The 24,597-nt window shown below is 38.4% G+C and overlaps 1 protein-coding gene and 1 non-coding gene across 7 annotated transcripts in view; both read left to right on the top strand.

The window, feature by feature from the left end:
• Positions 1-24,597, top strand: part of LOC106884496 (S phase cyclin A-associated protein in the endoplasmic reticulum) — a 277,529-nt gene that overhangs the window by 53,490 nt on the left and 199,442 nt on the right. For 2 of the 6 annotated variants that reach the window (XM_089363777.1, XM_089363781.1), the window contains exons 1-6: positions 1,485-3,501; positions 16,178-16,301; positions 19,124-19,386; positions 20,507-20,610; positions 22,020-22,163; positions 23,132-23,268. In XM_089363777.1, coding sequence (XP_089219903.1) covers positions 3,190-3,501; positions 16,178-16,301; positions 19,124-19,386; positions 20,507-20,610; positions 22,020-22,163; positions 23,132-23,268 — 1,084 coding nt within the window. In that variant the 5' untranslated portion in view covers positions 1,485-3,189. Of the gene's footprint in view, positions 1-1,484; positions 3,502-16,177; positions 16,302-19,123; positions 19,387-20,506; positions 20,611-22,019; positions 22,164-23,131; positions 23,269-24,597 lie in introns of those variants that run through there. The other 4 variants (XM_089363779.1, XM_089363780.1, XM_089363778.1 and 1 more) reach the window with 2 other exon arrangements.
• LOC128249564 (U6 spliceosomal RNA) lies at positions 16,886-16,989 on the top strand. The gene has a single exon (XR_008265676.1). It is a non-coding gene; the product is annotated as a U6 spliceosomal RNA (small nuclear RNA).

Raw genomic sequence — 24,597 nt, forward strand, 5'->3', positions numbered from 1 at the left:
TTGGGTAAATGTCTTCTACTATATCCAACCAATGCCTTGTGAGTGGTTTTGGTTGATGGTAACTGAGAAAGGTATATATCTGTGTGTGTGTCTTTGTCCCCACCACCACTTAACAACCGGTGGTGGTGTGTTTACGTCCCAGTAACGTAGCAATTCGGCAAAAGAGACCGATAGAATAAATACTAAGCTTCAAAAATATCAAGTCTTCGGCTGGATTTATTCGACTAAAACCGTTCAAGACAGTGCCCCAGCATGGCCGCAATCAAATGACTGAAACAAGCAGAAAGATAAAAAAAAATATTGAAAATCAAATTCGTTTTCCTCAAGGATGCACCGTTTCCGAGCTTTTTTGGGGGGGGCTAATCACACACACAAAACCACGTACACTTATATATATGCATATATGTATGTATGTGTGTGTGAGTGTGTGTGTGTATGTCCCCCACCACCGATTGACAACCGGTGTTGGTGTGTTCACGTCCCTGTAAATTAGACGTTCAGCAAAAGAAACCGATAGTACCGGGCTTTAAAAACAATAAGCACTTGGGTCGATTACGTTCGACTAAAAATTATTCAAGACAGTGCCCCAGTATGGCCACAATCTAATAACTAAAACAAATGAAAAAAAATATATGCATGAAAAATACCTGTTAAATAATGGAATCAATGTTATCGATTAACCTCTCCCCTCGAAAATTTTACTGGTTTTGTTCTGAAGTAATCGGTAAGAAAGAAGCGGGAATAGTACAAAATCTCCCCTTAATATTTTGGCGGTGGTGGTATTTGAAATCTGCCCAAAGATCTTGAAATAAAAGAAGAAAGACAGGAAACATTTTATAATGGATACGCTATATCTGAAAATAAAAGTGATGGTCATATCTGGAAGGTTTTTTTTTTTTGACTATAAGTCTTTTCGATTAAGAGTTGAAATGGGACAAAGAAAACCTCTCTCAATGAGGGTGCCCTCTACATGGTTACTAAACCTGCTAAAAATAGCAGCCAAATCTCTCTCAACCTTCGTCCTAGAAAAAGTTACAGGTGATGTCTTCTTGGGTACACTCTATCTTGGGAAAATATGGAGATGTTCACGGTTGGAACGTCTTTGATCATAGATTTGTCTGTTGACTGGGGTTGTAAAACAACATACGTAACGGTTTGGCAACGGCGTCCCGCGAAAGAGAGAGCGAGAAACACTAAAAGGGGTGATAATGTTTAACCGAAGGTTAGGCGTTATAAAGTAATCCTATGATCAAAGACGTTCCACCTTTGGCTACCATATCTCTTTTTTTTTTCTGTATTTGAGATAGTAGGAGTGGTGGGGCTATGTGATTAGAGGCAGATTTCGCTGCTGTTTCTAGCAAGATCTAGCGACTGCATAGCAACTTCTTCATTCTTCATGAGGGGGAGGTAAGTAGCTGCAGAAAAACCAACCAATCAGAATTAATGTTACATTGTGTGTTTGGCTGATTCCAAAACTTCCTTCCATACGGGAGGCAATTGGTGGGAGATAACGACTAAAGCTTTGGTTCCACCGCCGCCACCAACATTAACAGTAGCTGCGCCACCATCACCACCACAACTGTTGCGACTACCACTACTACTCCTTAGCTACAACAATAACATTACAGCTAACGATAGTAGTAACTACTGCAGCAGTGTTAGACTCGGCTGGGATAACTTTTTTACCTGAGTCTTAGAAACAAGTCTGTGCACTGTATATATACATATATACACATATATATAGATATATATATTTATGTTTGTATATGATTTAGTAGTTGTAATAAATAATGCTTTGAATGAAAACGAAGGACAGCGAAACAAAATAAGAAAATAACTAAACTGGTGCCTTACATATATTCATACATACATATACACATATATATATATAATATATATGTGTGTATATGTATGTGCGTATATATGCCTTGGAAAGAGACGAGGATAACATACATGATAGACAGGATTTCATCTTGTGGATTACATAATAATTACTGGAATAACAGACATCAAAGAGAACTGGAAACAGAAACAGAAACCCCCATTTTGATATACCTTACTTTCCAAGGGACCAAGCTTAATTAATTGTTTCTTGTGTCACCCCCACTGTTCCCTTAATTTGTTTTATTTGTTGCGTGCCGCTTTCCGGAAGAAAGAATGTATTTCTTTGAAGAAGAAATGACTAAATTTATGAACAATTTACTGGTCTCCATCTGAAGAAATATTAGACAGGTTATAAACAAAATAACATAAAAAAAAAACAAGCAAAAAAAAAAAGACAACCTTTACAAAATGCGGAATTTCCGTTTTATTCCAAGATGTGGCATTACATCATCACATCTCACTCCACAAACTCATTAACACATCACTTCACCGTAAACCACATCGTTTCTCCCCAAAAGAACACGTTACACAGCACTGACTCAACACCTACAATTTTAATCACCTAAATATTTTCCCTAAACCCAAAATACACCCAGAAAATTAAAGAAACACACGCATAAAGCTGCAACCATTTTTAAAGAATCTAAGTTTCTTCTAGAATTTCTGTATAATTTTGAGAAATGAATGGGGCTTTCTTTTCACTAGAAATTATTCTATGTTGAGTTTATTGTGACTAATATATTAAGTGGGCACTTAGAAAGACCTAGACTAGGGATAATTGATTTGTTTAATTTAACCCTTGTGTATTATATGTCAGGACAGTTCTTGTGTCCCGGCAAGAAATATTTGGCGAGTTTATTAATGCAGATATAGTCAAGATTAACCTTAGTGATTAGTCGATGATTTAATGTAGACTTAGGCGAAATAACCCTTGAACAATGTGGTTATTTTATTGTTACCTTGACCACGTCTGAGATAACGCGGTTAGTTTGTTGAAGAGGTGCAATCCCGGAATATGTGAATATTTCATTAAGAGATAGGTTAGGTTGAAAGACTCGCATTGTTTGTGCATTACCTCTGGAAAAAAGTCTTCGACGGGGAGTAATATAATTAAGGGGGAAAAAAAGGGCGGGGAGCTGTCAGTTACGTCATATATTTGAAGGACCGAACTTCTCGAATATAGGAATTGTTTAAATTAACGAACTGGACCAGTAATATGTGAATTTATTTCAAGGATTCCACCCTGACTCAAAGTTAAACCCTCTATTTTAACCCTAATTTCTCCAAATAAAGTCAAGTAGGGATATGAGTGAGTCGAAGAGGAAGAAAGCAGCGGCTGTGCAAAATGTTGACTACGTTATCCAGGTTCGAACCGGACCGACAGCAGTACATCAACCACCAACATCCAACGGGGGTGACGGATTTAGTAACACCACTAGTACCACAAATAACTGCAACAACACCACCAGTGCCACTTTTTCTAACAGTACGACGAACAACAACAACAGTAACAACGCACATTATCATCATGCATATAATTGTTATCACCATCATCATCATCATCACCAGAGGGGACGGAGAAGTATGGCTGCTTTGAACCAAAATAATGGCAGGACCGTAAGTGTCACCCCTCTCATCCTCATCATCTTCTCTGTTCTATGGATGTGTGTGTGTATGTATGCGTGCATTGTAGATATGTGTATGTATGTATCCATGTATTTGTACGTGTATACAATTATGTACGCAAGTTTGAATGTATAATTTTGTAATCCTGTATATGCATTGTGTATGGGTATATATGTATATACAATACAGGTATACTTTGTTAAATTGTTTTTTTTTTAGCCTTTTTCTGTAAACCTCCCTCCAACCCGGTCAGCATATTCTGATTTCCTCCCCCCGACCTCGTCGACATATTCTGGTCCCCTCCTCCGACCCCGTCGGCATATTCTGGTCCCCTCCTCCGACCCCGACGGCATATTCTGATCCCTTCCCCCATATATGATAAGAAATATTGTCTAAACAACACTGACATAAAGTTAAGACATTTTATTAACTTGAAACTAAATCAAAATAATCTTTAGACAAACAGTGCCAATAATGGTAAGTTTTCTACTTTGAAAAAAAAAAAAAAATTCTTGACTGGAAATGTCAAATTTTCTCAGAGGAATACTGAAATATCTCTACCCAGCTCCTACCCCACAGGTTAAGAATGGTGAAATTCTCTTCTTGGAGAATAATCAATAAATGAGAACCATTGAAATGGTGCAAGGGGTTACAGAATAGCTGTTCCTTCAAGATCGTCATGACAAAAAAAAAAAGCGGGGGTACGGAAATAAAGGGCAAGGTTTATTTAAAATTCTAATTATGGGGTAAAAATAGTTCTTTACGAATGTAATTTGCTGTGTACAGAACACAGGAATATTTTTAAAAAATGAAGTGGGGAAACTGTACCCTTTTCCTGTCACCATGAGGTATGGGACTTCTAAGCAGAAACTTCAGTAAATTTTCAGATTAACACCCACACGATTTTCACTAGGGTGTTAGGATTAAGGTTTTAGGGTTTAGGTTTTAAGGTTAGGGTTAGGGACGGAATTTCCTAACCCTAAAACCCTAACCTTGATCCTAAAACCCTAATCCTAGCACCCTAGTGAAAATCGTGCAGGTGTTAATCTGAAAATTTACTTCTTTGTGGGCTTTTACCTTTGCTCCTTCTGGAGGTGGGGTTTGATAAAGTAACTGGTCAAGCACAGAGGTTGATAGAACAATTTGTAATTACTCTAATATATGGCTTAAGATAATATCAATATTGTTGCTCTAGCCTAATCTTAATCTGGGCTATGGTGTGCATGTTGTCATTGGCATTAACTCATATCCGAGTGGTTAATCTATAGTGAGTGATTGAGCGTCTTCATCTTGATGGGTGCAAATGGTGTCAGTGCCTGAGGTGGCTGTTTGGGTCAAGGGTGTTATGGAGGAGCCAGAGGCATTTATCGCAAGGGAAGGTTGGTAGGGTACGAGGAAATCTGAGTCGCTCTTTGATGTCTGATTTCTGCCTCTTGAAATCTGTTATTTTCCTGTTTCTTTATTGCCCACAAGGGGCTAAACATAGAGGGGACAAACAAGGACACACAAAGGGATTAAGTCTATTACATCGATCCCCAGTGTGCAACTGGTACTTAATTTATCGACCCCGAAAGAATGAAAGGCAAAGTCGACCTCGGCGGAATTTGAACTCAGAACATAACGGCAGATGAAATACTGCTAAGCATTTCGCCCGGCGTGCTGACGTTTCTGCCAGCTCTCCGCAGAAATATGTTATTTTCCATTAGGTCTGTTCCTTTGACAATGACATGCTCCCATTTTGGGCAGTCTCTCTTTCCCTCAATCTGTTCCTCTCACTCACTCTTTCTCCTCTTCTCTCTCTCTCTCTCTGTTCTTCTCTTTGCAGCTGGGTAACCATGTATCTCCTCCATAGTAAAACATCTGTTTTTGCCTCTCAGTCTCACTGAAACCGTTCATCATCTGACACAAGATAACCTCCCCCCTAATGCTCCTTCCCCTCTCACATATTCCTTGTCTTGCAAGTTACTTGGTAACTCTGCTGGTGCTGGTGCCACATAAAAAGCATTCAGTCCACACTGTGAAATGGTTGGCATTTTGAAAAGCATCTAGCTGTAAAAGCCATGCCAAAACTGTCCTCATCTGTGTTGGTGCCATGTAAAAAGCACTCAGTCCACTCCGCGGGGTGGTTGGTGTTAGAAAGGGTATCCAGCTGTAAATATCATGCCAAAGCAGACACAGAATCCTGGTGTAGTCTTCTACTTGACCGGCTTATGTCAAACCGTCCAGCCCATGCCAGCATGGAAGGCAGATGTTAAATGATGATGATGATGATGAAAGCAGCAGAGGAGAATAACCTTGAGCTGCTCTTGGAAACAGAATTTAAGGGCTCTATGTAGTCTGGTGCCTAAGGTCAACTCCACAAAGAGGGGCTGATGCAGAGGTGTATTTGAAGCGTATGTATGATGTGTTTTGACCAGCAGAGGTGGTGTCGTGCCATTGTAGCTTCAATGCGGGAACCTTTTCATTGGTAATATAGTCCTGCCATCGAATCCTCATGTGTCTATATACATGTGATTTGGTGATCAATGAAACTCTAATATTTATCTTTATAAAATGTCATCAACATCAGGATGTGCAGCTCAAGGAAACCATAGAAACACTTTGACAACCACCCATCTCTCCTTCCTTGTTCCCATATCATTGGTCATCTGGGAAGACTGCAGTCTTTTGTCCATCTGCTTTATGAAATTATCCATGTTTTGCAGAAACGTTAGCACGCCGGGCGATATGCTTAGCAGTATTTCGTCTGCCACTATGTTCTGAGTTCAAATTCTGCCGAGGTCGACTTTGCCTTTCATCCTTTCGGGGCTGATTAAATAAATACCAGTTACGCACTGGGGTCGATATAATCGACTTAATCCGTTTGTCCCCTCTGTGTGTAGCCCCTTGTGGGTAGTAAAGAAGTAATGGTGATAAAATGATATTATCTCTGTCATCCAAGGGTTCGCAATTACATTCTTTTCTCTCCAAGGACCATGTCTTCTCTCAGAAACCATTGTTTTTTCATCCTGTGCTCATCCATAGATCTACTATTACAAAGACAGATAAAGCAGGAATATTTAGTGTATCCACTCAGCTGACCCAGGAGAAAATTCATCATCTTAAGATCCTCACAGATTAGCCATTGGTGATCATGGTATAATATTTTTTACAAGACCAGAGCAACTGTCTCATGCTGCTCAGTCATCTTAATTGAGTGACCAATTGGAATTGATCCATATTTGTTGGTATTGTGTAGAAGCACGCCTTTTAATTTTTGCTTAGAACCATCTGTGAATAACTTCCGTTCACTTGGTACATATTTTAACAAACCGACTTTCATCAGCAAACCTTGAGCATTGTTGCAAAAACATGAAATCATTTTCCTCTGAGAAGAATAGTGAATCCATTTCTCTGTTGCAATAGTGCATGATTTTGGTACATTTATTAAGTACATTATCTCAAAATCTACAGATGCTAGAATCAAATGATGGTCATATTCTTATTCAGTGGCATGAATATACTGAGAATCAGATGTAAAATCTGAGGTACCAAGAAGTAATTGCTAAAATTCCTTCTCTTGTGAAGAGCACTAACCGTAGGTTAAATCTCTGACAGACAGGTATGTTGTTCAGATATCAAGTCTTGTGCTATCATTTCCTAAAACACCACAGAAACCAGGATAAGCGTCATCCTAATAGGCTGATAGACTTAAGACAAACTTCAATTTTATGTAAAACTGCATTGTCTGACATGTCCTTTCCTTGTTCAAGATTTTAAGTTGTGAATTCAAGAAGATTTAAACAAACATCACCTTCATATAAGCAGTGTCCCTCATTTCCAATCTTGGGAAATATTACTTGGATAAAATGGTGATAAAATGATATTATCTCTGTCATCCAAGGGTTCTCAATTACATTCTTTTCTCTCCAAGGACCATGTCTTCTCTCAGAAGCCATTGTTTTTTCATCCTGTGCTCATCCATAGATCTACTATTACAAAGACAGATAAAGCAGGAATATTTAGTGTATCCACTCAGCTGACCCAGGAGAGCATCTGGATGTAAAAAATTCTGCTTGGACAATTTCTGTCTGCTCCAGACAAACAGAAAAGTCAATGTTAAAATGCAGATTTGTCATATTTTCCTCAATTATTCCAACAGACGAGGGTAGGTGACAGCCAGAGCATGTGAATGTAGAAAATCTGCCATGACAAATTTTGTCTGCTCCATGCAAGCATGGAAAAATCAGTGTTAAAACAAGGATTTGTCATGTTGTTTCCAATGCTACTGTGAATGGGATTTTTTTCTCTCTTTTGTTTCCTTCTTTTTTTTTTTTTTTTTTTTTTTTTTGCAATTACGGATATTTGCATATTGCTGAAGGTCTTACTGTAGCCAGACATCGTTGCTACTGCTATATGACTCAGCAGGTGGAACTTGGTAATCAGCCAGGCAGATTGTGGCGAGAGCAGTTGCAATTTGAACATTTTTACCTCGTAAGATTTGATCTCCCGATCACGAAGTCATTAGTCCAGTCTACTTTATCTCACATTCATTATATCGACATATATCGAAACCGGAATATGTTATCTCTGAAGTTTACTCGGACTGAGCAACCCCCACCAGCACGGAAGTAGGAGGTGGAATGCAGCTAATGGATGCAGCAGCAACATCACTGCATGCTTATCATCTCATGGTCATTTTGTTCTTTCTGCACAGCATCCCGTCTACTTCTCAACTGGTTGCTATGCAATCTAACTTGATGCTAGGTGCAGTACCATAGCCCTTTACCATTTTTATTTTGCAGTCTCAGATCCTTAAAAGTAATTCTTTGGACAGTTTGCACCTCACTCCACGTACATTGGGCCACCACAGAAACTTCTAAAGGGTTGTGTGCTTGGCTTGAAATAGCAGCTGAATCCCCCTCAAATCACACCCTACAGACTTGGAAGAGGACATCTATATATATAAAAATGAGAATGTGTGTCTGTCTGTCTGCCTGTCTGTGTGTGTGAATCCCTAAAACTCAAGAACTACGCAACCAATTTCATTCAAATTTTACAGATGCCTTACTTAGGGTTCCAGTTGTGTTATAGTCAAAAAAATTTTAAAACTTCTTGCAGAGTTCGAGCCCATGGCAACATAATATCTCCTCCACTATTTAAGTATTACGTGTCAAAAATGAAACAAAAACACTCATGTCAAATACTTTCACTTTAAAAATGAAACTATTCCACTAACTGAAACAATCACACTTCGATACTGTAATGACAGATACTTTCAGAGAGAAAGAGAGAGAAAGAGAGAGAGAGAGAGATGTATATGTATACATATAGATGTATATGTACACGTTATTCCACTAACTGAAACAATCACATTTCAATACTGTAATGATAGATACTTTCAGAGAGAGAGAAAGAGATAAAGAGTGAAACAGAGAGAGATGTATATGTATACATATAGATGTATATGTACACGTATATGTATATATATATATATATATATATATATATAGATGTACATGTAATATGTACACATATATACATGCATACAGATATCTATACATATATACACCCATCACACACATACACATGCACACAAACACACACATTAGTCATTTGTTTTCTTATCCAAAACTACGTCAAAAGTACTGAATGGATCTTTATGAAATTTGGAAATTATATTCTATGCATAACGGCCATAACTCCCATGAAAATTCATGTTTTTGATGTTGATGAAATTTTAACCCGAACATAACAGATGAGCATTATTTGTAATTCAACGGTACAACAGTGTAAGACTACCCTTTCAGATATACTTACATTGTGATTTCTGCAACGTGGTGCATAAATTGTCAAGTAAATGAGACGCATCTTTGCCTCCACTGATTCACTTGCAAAGTGTTGAGTAAAATTATTTCGTTGCAGACCTCCTTTGAGTCTTTTTATTATCACTGCGACACACATAGTCCCCAGTTGGTAACATTGATTTCAAGGCCTTCCCAGATGAGAGGCTGGTTGTTCTAAGACATTTATCGATTGTAAATTTTGTCTGCACAGTTACCTATCGGTATCGTGGTCATTTGCAAACTCCAGAGGCGACACTTTCATTTCCCTTTACTCCAAACGTCACACGTTGTTATTTCAGTTGGGTCATGCCCTTCCAATTGCTATAGATCCGTAATGCATCTTACAGCTGTGCCTGTCACCTGTATGGTGAGGAATCCTACATGTATTGGGAATGTGTGTGTGTGTGTCTGTCTGTCTGTGTGAATCCCTAACCTGGGCAACGCCTGGTATTTCTGCTAGTATTGGATAAATGTGTTTTGGATTCCTTGCGTATAGGAAAAAGACAGGATGGCCAGAGTTGGATTGCCTTTGATTATAAGTTTACTCAATCGACACTGACCTTGGGCTAAACAATGAGTAATTGTATGAGTGATTAAGAGGAAAAATGGCGTTGTTTGTAAAGGCTGGTGTTGTTGTTTAGCCCTGGGTCAGATATGATCAAGCTACTATGACCATCCCATCCTGTCTTTTTGTATATTCAGGATTATAGTATTTTATATATCCTTCCCTGTTTTAAATGGCCAGGTCTTTCGAGGGGAAGTAGCTGTTATTTCTAGCAGATTGAGTAGGTTGCATAGAAGTTTCTTCTTTGACTTGTGCGTGTGTTGGATGACATATCTGTAATGAACCAATTAGTCAGGTTTTGTTGACAAGATATTAGGTTGGTTTTAATTGCTGCCAGTATATTATTATTGATCTGATGCAGTTCAATATATTGATCTTTTAAAGAAAAACATCAATTTCTTACATAGACTAGACTGTTTTAGATGTATGGGAGAAGGGAAGGAAATGAAAATACCAAACTGTACGATTGTCTTGGGCATTTAATGGCATATGGTCACCTTTGCATCTAAGAAGGGCTGAAATTGTATGTAATACCCATGAGAATAGATGTTGTCATTGTTGTTTAGTTCATTAGCATTCAGCCTTAATTAACCAGCCATCACCATCCTCCAAGACTAAATTATCTAATGTGTCTCCAACTTTTTTTTTAAAGATAGTTGTGTGTGATTTCTTAGAAATTTTGGCTGCTATGTCTAGCAGACTGAGCAGCCAGATAGTGTTTCTCTTTGGCTCAGTGGAAATTGATTGGTTGAGACAGTTGACTGCTTCTCATTTGCAGTAGTCGAGGGATGTAGATTTAGAAGAGTACTGCCGGACAAAAGATCTAAAACGAGTTAGGTCTTTTTTATGTTCTTTAAAAGTTGATCAAAATAAATACAAATCAAAAACTGGGGTCTAGTTGAATATCTTTCCCCTCTACAAAATTATGGCTTTATACCTATATCAGAAGCCATTCTTGTTATTATTTTTCTTTGAATCTGCAAGTTGGATGCAATCACTTGCTGAGATACCCTAGAGTAAGTGAAGATTAAGAGATGTTGAAAGCCTGGGGAGGACAGTACAGAAATACATTCATATAACACGACGCAAATGTTTAAATTAAATAGGTGTTTTCTAACAATGTAGGCAGTACTTGTCAACAAAATCTTTTGGATTTCTTTGAAATATGGTTCTCCTGGGATGTTGCCTAGATTTTTCTGACATCCCCTTTTTATCATTCCTAGGCTACCCCACAATAACAGGAACAGTTTTTGCTTTAAGATGCACCATCTTTTGTATTTCACTTTCCAAGCCCTTTTGTTTTGCTAAGATTGTCAAATTCCTTTACATATTATCAGTGGGAACACGTCTATCAATCTACAAGTATTTTCTTCCCTATCTCTAATAATTATGTCTGGTTGATTATTATTATTATTATTAGGAGATTGATGGAATCCTTAGTGTTTTGCATTAAATGCCTTGTGGTATTTCTTCTGCCTCTTTATGCTTTTACTTCATATCCCACTGAGTTCAATTTTGTGTTCATCCTTCTGGGATTGATAAAATAATGTACAAGTAGAGTACTGGAGGTCATATAATTGGCTGTTCTCCACTCCAAAAATTTCAGGTCTTATACCCAAATCAGAGACAATTACTTAAGGCTGGTGGATTGGCAGTCATGAGAACATTGAACAAAATAGCTTGCGGCATTTGTTGTAGTTCTGTGATCCGAGTTCAAATTCTGCCAAAGTCAACTTTGCCTTTCATCCTCCCAGGGTCGATAAAATAAAGTGCAATTTGGTCCAAATGATTATAAAAGAGTGAGCTTTGCTCTAAGGAGTTGGTAGACATTGGTGTTAAAGAAAGTGATGAGCTAAACCATACATTTTGAATACTCTTTTGCTGGTGGTTGTCTAAATAAGCAAAGGGCTTGAAATTTGGGGTGTGGTGTCTAATTAATTACATCAACCCATTGGGGATATCAGTAAAGTATTGATTTTACTGATATCTAGTTTATTGACCCCCAAAAGGAAAAGTTGACCTTGGAGGAATTTGAACTCAGAATACCAAGCCAGAAGAAATACCTCAAAGCATTTTATTCCACCGTGCTTAATGATTCTGCCAGCTTGCCAATAAGTCATATTGCAAATATTAGAATATTTTGAAATATTTGGAGAATTTCAAATATTGGACTATTCTGAAGATTCTGTTTACCATGGCCAAAGGAATGAGTCGTCTTCTTAGTTATTTCTTGATTTTTTTCTGTTTCTGTATTTTTTTTTTTTGTTTTTTCATATTGGTTTAAAGAAAATGATTTGATTATGAAATTTCAATTAATGCTCTAATTGCTGGATGTTAGACCAAAATGTGTGTATGTGGATATGTCTGTCTGTCTGTATGTATGTATAAAATATGAGTTTGCATCTGTAAAAGAACATGAAAAAAATATGGAATATACTTGATAGAATTAACCACTACGCCATAAGCCCGTGGGTATATGGCGTAGTGGTTAAGAGCATGGGTTACTAACCCCAAAATTCCAAGTTCGATTCCAGGCAGTGACCTGAATAATTATAATAATATCGAAAAACACCTTAGGAATAAGAACCCAGGTTCGAAATTTCCCCTAGACATCTGATGAAGGCTGGCGGGTATATCAGCCGAAACATAACAACAAACAAGATGAGGACAAATATCCGTCAGTTGTAAATAATGTAGAATTAGTGGAGTTTATTCGTATTTTCAAAACTGGAGCATCAGTTTGTTAAATGAGTTTCTCGTTAATATCATGTTCCAAAATCATCACCACCATCATCATAACTATTTGATGTCTGTTTTTCTATGCTGGCATGGGTTGGACTCACCTTGAATAATGAAATATTAGTGTTGAAGGGAAGCTTCAGCTTTGAATAGATGTGTGTATACTCTATTTGTAGGTTAAGAATGCAACCAATGGTTTCATGTGAAGTGTTCCTCACAATTGTTTAAGCATGCCACATGTAAATGTTGGTACTCATCTCCATTTTGTTGAGACACACACACACAGGTGCATGTGTTCACGCACGTGTGCACTTGCAGATGTATGAAGTATTGTATTATCATTATCATCATCTTCATTGTTTTAATGTGCACTTTTCCATGCTTGCATGGATCTAGGGAATTCATTGGGGTAGATTTTCTTCAGCAGGATGCCCTTCCTGTCACCAGCCATCATCTGTTTCAATGTAATATTTACCCTCAGCATGGCATGTTTTATGGAAGATGGGTAATGAAGTACACTTCTTGTTTGATAGTGATGTTTGTGTAAAATCATCACTTGGTACCAAGATTTGGACACACACACACACACACACACACACACATATATATACATAATTGGCTTCTAGCAAGTTTCCATCTCACTATAAAGAGTTAGGTGAGTGGGTTCGGTAGAGATACTTGTCCAAGGTGCCATACAGTGGGACTAAACTTGAAACCAACTGGTTGAGATGTTCATCACGATTCCATTCTGGTAGAAGTTGGTTGGTTCTGTTACAACTTATTTCTTAGTCATTTGTCATGTGACACACAATGGCGAAACAAAAAAAACATCAGATTTTGTAACCTAGCTGCAGATATGAATGTGTAGATAAGAAGTTTGCTTTGCAACCATATGGTTTCTGGTTCAATCTCACTACAGGGTGGCTAGGATGTCTTCTATTATAGATCTGTGAATTTGGAAGAAAGGAACTCTGTGAAGGCTTATATATATATATATAGCCTTGATAACATTAACATTTTTGAGGATATTAATATTAATTTTAATGATATTTTATATATATATATCATCATCATCATCGTTTAACGTCCGCTTTCCATGCTAGCATGGGTTGGACGATTTGACTGAGGACTGGCAAGCCAGAAGGCTGCACCAGGCTCCATCTGATCTGGTAGAGTTTCTACAGCTGGATGCCCTTCCTAATGCCAACCACTCCGAGAGTGTAGTGGGTGCTTTTATGTGCCACCGGCACGAGGGCCAGTCAGACGGTACTGGCAACTGCCATGCTCAAAAATGTGTTTTTTACATGCCACCTGCACGGGAGCCAGTCCAGCGGCACTGGCAATGACCTCGCTCGAATGATTTTCTAACGTGCCACCAGCACAAGTGCTAGAAGGCAACGCTGGTGACGATTATGTTCAAATGGTGCTATTTACGGGCCACTAGCACGGAAGCCAGACAGCTGCCCTGGCAATGAACATGCTCAGACAGTGCTGTTAGTGCTCTACTGGCGCAATGTATATATATATACATATTTGTTATATACATGTGTATATGTTAATGCAAGAGAAACAGTTGTCGACTTTATAAGGTGAGATCTGTAATAAAGATATAGCTTTTCTCTATACATATTGTTATGTATAGATATTATGTGTGTGTGTCTTTGTATTTGTCTCTTACCACTTGCCAGCTGTTGTATGTCATTGATTACTGTGGGAACCGGTCCATAGTAAATGAAGAGACGGACATTGTTGAATAGGTATGCAACAATTGCTTGCTGGAGGTAAACCTTGGGAAAGACTGTGTCGCTGAGATGATGGCAGTTAGGGAAGTGTGGCAGACACCAGTCAATGGAACCTTGGTGAGTTGGCAGAATTATTAGCAGAATCGTTAGCAGACTTAATGACATTTCACTTGTCTTTACGTTCTGGGTTCAAATGTTGCTGAGGTCGACTTTGCTCTTCACCCTTTTGAGGTTGATGGATTAAGTACCAGTTGAGGACTGGGGTTGATGTAATCAACTTAACCCCCTCCCCCCCTTGAACTTGCTGACCTTGTGCTAGAATTTGAAACCATTATTATTTTTTTGATGAAATCTCACAGCTTATTTTGCTCGGTCTTATGGAAAGGGTCAGCTGTCCACAGCCAGCAAACTAAGGTGACACTTGTTTACTAATTATGCTTCAAGAACCCTGTGGAGAACTCTTGCAGTTCCAAGCAGCGATGATTTTTGTAGGTGTTCTATCTTTACTCTAGTACCAATCTTTTTGAACCATGTTGGTAGTTGAGTTCTGACACTTTCAAGTGTGCCAGTTGCCATTGGTATCATTTCTAATCTCCTCATTGACAACAACCTTCGTATTTCCCACTTTCAAGTCGTCGTAATTGTTGACTTTTTCTTCTTCTTTCTCTATGATCCTGTTGTCACCAGAACATTATTATTATTGAGTGAGAGAGCAAGAGCAATGCATATCAACAAAGTGACACTGGGGTACAAATGCACGAAGCCCAATATACCCATCATGACGACCCGTCTGATAAGGGTGCATCAAGCACATGCATCACAACCACATGTGCATGACATGGTGATCTCGTATCAAGAGAAACTGTGCATAACTTTGCAAGTGGGTCCCAATTAGAATTTTCTTCTGGTCAAGTTGCCCATCGTGCTCAAAAATAAGATTTGTTTAAGGATCCATGTTTCCCGGGGTGAATTATTCAAATCCCAAAGAATTCCTCTCAACACATGGCTATGATACTCCCCCACTACTCCTGCTCATGATCAAAGATGCACATATCGTCAGCCACCAAGGGACATGCTCAACTGGTTATGGTCAAGCAACTGACAAGCAAGTCTGTGGTATTGAACAGAACATTTGCTGTAGCCCATCTTTTATACCAAGACAAAACATGTGCATGATAGCACTTCCAATCAGTTAAGATCAGAAGCCATGAGAGCCAGTGCTTGGTATTGCATCAGGGCATTTATTATTATTATTATTATTATTATTATTAAGGTGGTAGAATTGTTAGCATGCTGGATGAAATGCTTAGCTACATTCCGAGTTCAAATTCCACCGAGGTCGACTTTGCCTTTCATCCTTTTGGAGTTGATTAAATAAGTACCAGTTACATGCTGGGGTCAATGTAATCGACTTAATCCCCTCGCCTTTTATCCTTTCGGGGGCGATGAAATAAGTACCAGGTACACAATGGGGCAACTAGCCTCCTTCCCCACCAAATTTTCAAGGCCTTGTGCCTAGACTGAAAATAATTATTATTATCATCATTATTTTTATTAAGGTGGCGAGCTAGCAGAATCACTAGCATGCCAGGTGAAATGCTTACCTGTATTTTGGCTGCCGAGGTCAACTTTGCTTGTCATCCTTTCAGGGTAGAAAAATTTAGTACCAGGTGAACACTGGGGTCAATGTAATCGACTTGTCCCCTCCCACAAAATGTCTGCCCTTGTGGTAAAATTTGAAACCATTATTATTATTATTATTATTATTATTATTATCATTGTTGTTGTTATTGCAGCCTTTTACAAGAATGAGTGGCCTTGACCGTGTTAGAAGAATTGTTCAAGAGGAAGGACGGACAGCCAGGAATCTTGTGCAGTACAATTTACCACTCCAAGAGAGGCCTGTCAGTGAAAGAAGCAGTAAGTTTACCAATTCTTTTCCTTTTGAAGTTTTGCTTTGTGTAATTGTCCTCCTCCTCCTCATTTAATGTCTGCTTGAATGGTTTCTTAGAATCAGGAATTTATGTACAACTGAGGAAACTAAAATGAATCCTTTATGAATATATTGAGTAGAGGATGTTGGCTAATTTGGAGAAACGTTTGATTAGTGAAAATAATGGTTGAGCCTGTAAGTGGTTACTTAGCTTGCTAGAAATAATAACTAAACCTCTCTCAAGTCAGGCTCTTCTATAGCATAATCAGGAGATAAAGAACAGACATTGATAACCATTTCTAGGGTCTCCAATATTGGTGCAACTAAAACCAAGAAGGATTCAGTGGATAATGTAGTGCTTCACAGCCCCTCCTTAAAAAGGTCTGGCCGTGGGTGGACTGCTTTTGATAATTGTTTTACTTGGTTTACTCAATCAAGATTGAACTGGGACTAGATAGCAACAGCAATCCTTGACCTGATAGATGATTTATTTAATACAGATCAATATCTTGTTGTGTTTGTGTGTGAAATCAATATTGTCCAGATTTTATCATGAGGTGGCGGTACATATGTACTAACAACGGCGGTACATATTCTAAAATTGGAACGATGCTGAGATTAGCATGGCCCCTGTGTAATGATGACATGCAAATTCGTGAAGTGTTCCATATTTTTGTAAAGACATTCGAGCGAGATTGTTGCCAGTGCCGCTGGACTGGCTCCTGTGCAGGTGGCACATAAAATACACCATTTTGAGCGTGGCCGTTGCCAGTACCATGTGACTGGCCCTCATGCCGGTGGCACATAAAAGCACTCACTACACTCTTGGAGTGGTTGGCCTTAGGAAGGGCATCCAACTGTAGAAACTCTGCCAAATCAGATTGGAGCCTGGTGTAGCCATCTGGTTCACCAGTCCTCAGTCAAATCGTCCAACCCATGCTAGCATGGAAAGCGGACGTTAAACGATGATGATCTAATACTTTTATCATAATGTTATTACTAAGAATAATGACAACGGACCGAGATTCTGGTGATATGAAGTTCTTAAGAAAACCTTTCCACGTCAGTGAAACCGAGATCCAGAAACGCTGTGTGTTCCACCTATATGTAACAAGAAAACTTATCATACACCCTACCCCAACAAACCAAACTACATCTCTTTGACGAACTATACTTATCTCTCACACTCCAGTTTTGTCCTCTCGGCCCTGTCCACTGCATCATTGCTATCCAGTAGCCCACCCCCAACTATATACCCAGGTTTTCACCACTCACCACATTCCCCTCCCCCACTCTCTACTCATGCTTCTTTGGCAATCCCCTGCCACTTAGATTATGACCTCCATACCTCAAGGGTATTCCCTGGCATTTCCACCATCTATCTATCTATCTATCTATCCCTTCTTTTACTCAACCATCCCATCTATATTCTGATCCCCCATCCCTTGTGAGTATGCCTGGCATTTTGCCACCATCTTTCTCCTGCTCTCTCTTGCACTCCTGCTGTCTTCCACTCTCTCTCTCTCTCCTTCTCTTGCTCTTCCTTCATGTTGGATAACCATGTATCCCCCCCCTTACAGCAGCACACCTGTTTTTGTCCTCATTTTTCTCTCTCTCTCTGGTTGGGTAACCATGTGCCTCCCCTACAGCAAGACACCTGTTTCTGATTCTTTGACTCACTATAACCATTCACCATCTGACACAGGACTCCCCCTCCATTGCCCCCTTCTTTCTCATCTCAAAGATTCCTTGTTTTGCAAGTTACTTGGTGGTCCTGCCAGTGCTGGTGCCATGTTAAAGAGACCGATAGAATAAGTACTAGGCTTACAAAGAATATGTCCTGGCCACAGTCAAAAAACTGAAACAAGTAAAAGAGTAAAGAGACATGCTGGACTGTGCAAACCTCAACCCTGACTTTATGAAGATCTTCATCACTTGTGATGAGACATGGGTTTATGGTCTCTGCGTGATGTGTTTGGTCATCTTGCATGGAAATGAAAATCTGACGAGTGAGTAAGTACTACATGTCTGTACTCTAGGTGTAACAGCTGGGAACTGATGCAGCCTACTGGTGCAAAAATGTTCATGCATGCACAGGAAGGGTGTCATCGCCTCCCACCCAAAGCATTTTGCTGACACGACATTAGTTTTGGAAGAAAAAAGTAAAGTTAGATACTTTTTGAATGCACCTCATATACATACTCACAAGTGTATAAAATAGTGGAAAAATATATACCAAAGATATTTCATCATCATCATCGTTTAATGTGCACTTTCCATGCTGGCATGGGTTGGATAGTATGACTGAGGGCTGGCAAGCCAGGAGGCTGCACGAGGTTCCAATCTGATCTGGCAAGGTTTCTACAGCTAGATGCCTTTCCTAGCGACAACCACTCCGAGAGTATGGTGGGTGTTTTTTACATGCCACCAGCATGGGGGTCAGTCAGGCGGCACTGGCATTGACCACGCTCGAATGGTGCTTTTTACGTGCCACCAGCACAGGTGCCAGTCAGGCGGCACTGGCATCGGCCATGACTACGATTTCACTATAAGATAATATTTTCTGGAAACTGTGAAGACTTCACAAACTCAGAGCTTCTTGTAACTAATCAACAAACAGTTGTTAGTATTTAGATCAATGCAATAGTTTATAACTGTTCCTAATTACCAAGTCAGTGAATAAACATTTAAAGCTACCATTTCTAGCCGGTGGAATAACTACATAGAGGCTTCTTTGTTGGTTTGAGTTGCCATCTTGTTGATGATAGGGATGTCGAGAATTATATTTTTGTCCCTTTGTGTTTCCCAGGCAGAGCAGTGACACGACAATGGAGAATGAGTTCCAAGCTGCGGTCTGTGTCGGTTTCAGCCAAAGACAAGATGATGTGTGGCAGTGGTATTTCCACCCTCAAGTGCTTCCAGGATTTAACTAAGTCACCAAAATCTGACAGTAGTACCAAGAGAGCTGATGTGAGGGCCCGCTATTGGGCATTTCTATTTGACAATCTTCAGCGTGCTGTCGACGCTATTTATGAAACTTGTGAACAAGATGAAAGTGTTGTTGAATGCAAGGTAAGTTATATAATTCTTCTGTCTCCTGTCCGCTTTGTTTGGCAGTGGCTGAGATGACTGGCAAAATAATTTTTAAAATGTCACATTCTTTGCTGATGTGATCAGATTAAAATTAAAACATGCAAATTTTTGTTTCCCATATATGCCAAAGACATTTAATATACTTTGTAGTATGTTATGATAGCATAATGAAATACGGTGTTTCTACAAGTCATTAATATGTATGTACCAACTAACAGGAATGTGTTTAATATGTAAAATTAGTATATCCAATAACGTAACTGTGCTATTGTGGATGGTTAATAGGTTGAATGGGTGTTGATGAAGGAGCAAAACTCCTGGAATATGGCATATACACCCATTATCCATCTTTCATCTTCACTTGCACTGTTGTTTATATTAGACATACAAAATCAGTGCTAATCCATTGTTGATTCTCTATTAATTTAGATTTACTGAATCATAAGAGCATCACATGAAATGGCTTGCTGTATTATTCTGGCTCTTTGCATTCTGAGTTCAAACCTTATTGAGGTCAATTTTTTGTTTAACATTTTGGAGTTGATAAAGTAAAGTACTAGTCAAGTATTCAGGTCATGTGATGATGTGAGAAACAATTATTGTGGGTGGTGGATTGGCAGAATTGTTAGAGCACTGGTAAAAATGCCTTGGGTTTGGCTCCCTATGTTCTGAGTTCAAATTCTGTCAACCCTGTTTTGCCTTTCCTCATTCTTTTGGTGAGTGGACTGGTGAAGGTGGGGTGTCCTTGAAGTACCAGTTGAACACTGGAGTCGATGTGATAAATAAGCCCCTCCCTCCAAATTTCAGGCCTTGTGCCTATAGTAGAAAGAATTCTTATTATTATTAAGCTAGTATGCTGGTAGACTTATTTGAATGTTGGACAAAATGCTTTGCAGTATTTCTTTCTATTTCTGCATTCTGAATTCAAACCCTGCCATTGTCAACTTGGCCTTTCATCCTTACAAGTTTGATAAAATAAAATAGCAGTTGCGCCCTGAGGTCAATACAGTCGACAATCCCCTGCCCAAAACTGTTGGCCTAGTTCAAAAATTTGAAACCATTGATATTATCATTTTTATTATTTTCTCTATTTTTCCAGGAAGTGATCATGATGTTGGAGCAGAGCACCAAAGATTTTAACTGTTTGATAAAAAGACTGCAGTTATTACGAGATTTTGATAATGCTGCCAAAGATGGTGACCGGTTAGTGTAACATATGCATACATATATGTCTGTGTGTGTGTGTTGTGTGTGTGTATATATATATATATATATATGTTTGTGTGTTGTAGCCCATGCTATCATGGAAAGCGGACGTTAAACAACAATGATGATGATGATATATATATATATATGTTTGTGTTTTTATATATATATATATGTATTATATGCACACGCACATATACATATAAGTACTAGTATCTATCTGTATCTATCTGTCTATCTATCTGTCTATCTGTATCTATCTGTCTATCTATCTGTCTATCTGTATCTATCTGTCTATCTATCTGTCTATCTATCTGTCTATCTATCTGTCTATCTATCTGTCTATCTATCTATCTATCTATCTATCTATCTATCTATATATCTATATATATATATATATATATATATATATATATATATATATATATATATATATATATATATATATATATATATCATCATCATCATCATCATCATCATTTAACATGCATGTTCCATATTGGCATGGGTTGGACAGTTTGACATGGAGTTTGCTAACTGGAACTATCCAGACTCCAGCTGTCTGTTGGGGCATGGTTTCTATGGTGGATGCCCTTCCTCATGCCAGGAAAGTTTGCACTTATGGACATTGAACTTATCTCTTTTGATAGAAAAGAAAAACCACCAAACCCTTAACCCTTTAGCATTTAAACTAGCCCAAATATTCTGTTTTATGTTCAAACTGGCCAGATCCAGCACCTCATACATACCTTACAATGTCATTCTAAAAATAATCACATCTTGAAAATCTTGAAGCTACAAGGTAGTACATGATTAATTTTAAAAAATGTTAATAAATAGGTGCAGGCATGGCTGTGTGGTCAGAAGCTTGCGTGGCACCTTGGGCAAGTGTCTTCTAGTATAGACTAGGGCCAACCAAAGCCTTGTCAATGGATTTGGTAGACGGAAACTGAATGAAGCTTGTCATGTATATATTTATATATATATATATATTTATGTGTGTGTGTGTCTTTGTATCTGTGTTTGTCCCCACCACCATTGCTTGACATTGTAACTTAGCAGTTCGGAAAAGAGATTTATAGAATAAGTACTGGGCTTACAAAGAATAAGTCCTAGGGCCAATTTCTTTGACTAAAAAAACCCCTTCAAGCATGGCTGCAGTCAAATGACTAAAGTAAGTAAAAGAATAAATAAGGATTACATTTGATAAATTAATCTGAATGCTAAAGGGTCAATGCAGTTGCAGTTTTTCTAGGATGATGTCCCTACCTGCAACCAAATTGTAACAGCTTAATTAATAAATTTAATGAGAATTTATTCAATTGATTTACTCTTTTTAAAAAATTTTTTTTTACCTGTTTTGTGTCTCATATTAATTTTTGTTGCTTATTTTTTCAAATTTCTAGTCCTATTTCAATTGCTTGGGAAGTAAGAAAAATGTCACCTGGTAAAACCACATCTCACAGTCCGATACAAGATTGTTGTTCTCCGACATCTGCCCAGCGGGTTCTCAACTTTGGCACATCAAATGCCACAATTCAACCTTTGGAGTGAGTATTTTGTAACAAAGTAAAATTCAGTTTGAATGTTATATTCTTGACATAACATCACCGTCATTCTTTAATATCTGTTTTCCATGCTGGTATGGGCTGGATGGTTTGACAGGACAAGAACTGGTCAGCCAGAGAACTGTCCAGACTCTAGTTGTCTGTTTTGGCACAGTTTCTTTGACTGGATGCCCCTCCTAATGCCAGCCGTTTTACAGAGTGTGCTGGGAATTTTTTGTTTCACCAGCACGGGAGCATTGACATAGCACCAGCAGAAGTGCATCTCATGTGGCATCAATGTGAGTGCATTCTACGTGGCATCAATGTGAGTGCATTCTATGTGGCACCAGCAACTGCAAAACAAAAACCTCTCAGCCGGGAGAGGGATTTGGGGGGGGGGCATGGCCATAAAGAACATAATTGTATGTATGCATTGTAACAATTATCATTTTCCATATTGCTAACTTCATCTGTGGAATTGGCAGTTATATCTTCAGCATCATCATCATCATCATCATTTTAATGTCCATTTACCCATGTTTGCATAGGTCAGATGAAATTCTTTAAGGCAGTTTTTTTCTACAGTTTTGGGTTATAATATTAATAATAATAATAATAATAATAATAATCTCACTTTTGGTGAGTGGGTAAGTTAATTACAACAACCACAGTGCTCACCTGGTAGTTACTCAACTGGTAATCAAGCCCAAAAGGATGAAAGGCAAAGTCGACCTTGGTGGAATTTGAACTCGGAACATAAGGATGAAATGCCACTAAGCACTCTGCCAGCTTACCAACTCAGAATTTGAATGCAGAACGTAAAGATGGATGACATGTGACTAAGCATTTTGTCCAGTGTCCTAATTATTTTGCCAGCATGCTACCTTGTAATAATAATAATAATAATAATAATAATAATAATGATATTCATAAAAACTTTAGTAAATGTGCTCTTGATTCTGTTGATAAAGGTCTCCTGTGAAATCACCCCTGGGCAACAGCTGGGCAGACCGAGTGAAGGGTATAACATCTGGACACAGTCCAGCTGTGAATAACAGTGTCACCTCAAGTGTTGCCCCCAATGAGGAGTTGAACCAAGAGAACGATGGTAAGTCATGTTAAAATCAAAATTGACTGTTCTGTTTTCCGTTGTTGGAATTTTAAAAAATGTCTTTTCACTTTTCAAGTGTCAGGTGGTGGTGTAATACTGGGGGGTGAACAGGTGTGAATCTAAAAGGTTTTTCAGTTGAACCAGATTCAGTCATTAGGTCAAACTGAGGCAATACTTAGCCAAGATACTGTGCACTTGAATGTTACCTGGAAACCTGAAATTGCAAATTAAACACTTAAAAACCACTTGGTCATGTTTAATTCTTTTTACCTTTTTGTTTTTTGCCAAAATGGCAGTCATTGCTGTCTGACTCTCTCACCTACTGTTGTTCATTTAATTGACGAATACCACAAATAGTATGTATATGTGTGTGTGTGTGTGTGTGTGTACATAATTGGGCATCATCATTTAACGTCTGCTTTCCGTGCTGGCATGGGTTAGACAGTTTGACTGGAACCGGTAAGCCAGAGAGCTGCACCAGGTTCCAGTTTGATTTTGACTTGGTTTCTACTGCTGGATGCCCTTCCTAATGCCAACAACTCCAAGAGTGTGATGGGTGCCTTTTACTCATCGCCGTCACAGGACACTTGTCTATATACATATATGCAGTTTTGTGCATGTGTGTGTGTGTGTGCACATGCATATTTAACTATGTTTATGTATTCTTGAGTATGTGTATGTTTGTGTAGCTCCTTGTGCATTCATGCTTATACACATGTGTATGCATGCTGGGAGGTGTGTGTCTGTACTGTAACTACAAGAAACTTAAGGCACATTACATTGCAAGTGAAGTGCTATGCCTAATGACGAAAGTAAGTCATTTAAATCCTGGCTCAGCTTGTCTAATGCAGTGGTTCACAGCTGGAGTCCATATGATCCTTGGGGGTCTATATAAGATTCTTTTTGGTCCATACAAGCAAAAATAGTAAATTGGAGGTCTGCAAGTAGTGTTTTAGGGTCCATGAAAGAATTTTTGCTTTAGATGTATTTATATTGCAAGAAACAACTAGGTTTTTTCTGACATTTTACATAGTTCCTGAAGATGTGTAAAGAAATTTTGATTTATTAAGTCTCTTAATGAATTCTTTATACTGAAATATATATTGAAGAAGATAAATATGTTCATTTGAATATATACGTTTTTGCGTCGTAACTCCTTTATTATTATTAATATAACCAAAAGGATCGATTCTTGAAGAGTCTGCATACCTTCACTGTCGTTTCTTTCTGCTATTTTGGTGATGATTTTTTGAGTTAGCTTACCAATCATTTTTGTTGGTAGTTAATTTATAATATATTGATATATATATATATATATATATATAT

This window comes from Octopus bimaculoides, chromosome 15 (assembly GCF_046866305.1).
Source record: "Octopus bimaculoides isolate indiv1 chromosome 15, ASM4686630v1, whole genome shotgun sequence".
NCBI lineage: Eukaryota > Metazoa > Mollusca > Cephalopoda > Octopoda > Octopodidae > Octopus > Octopus bimaculoides.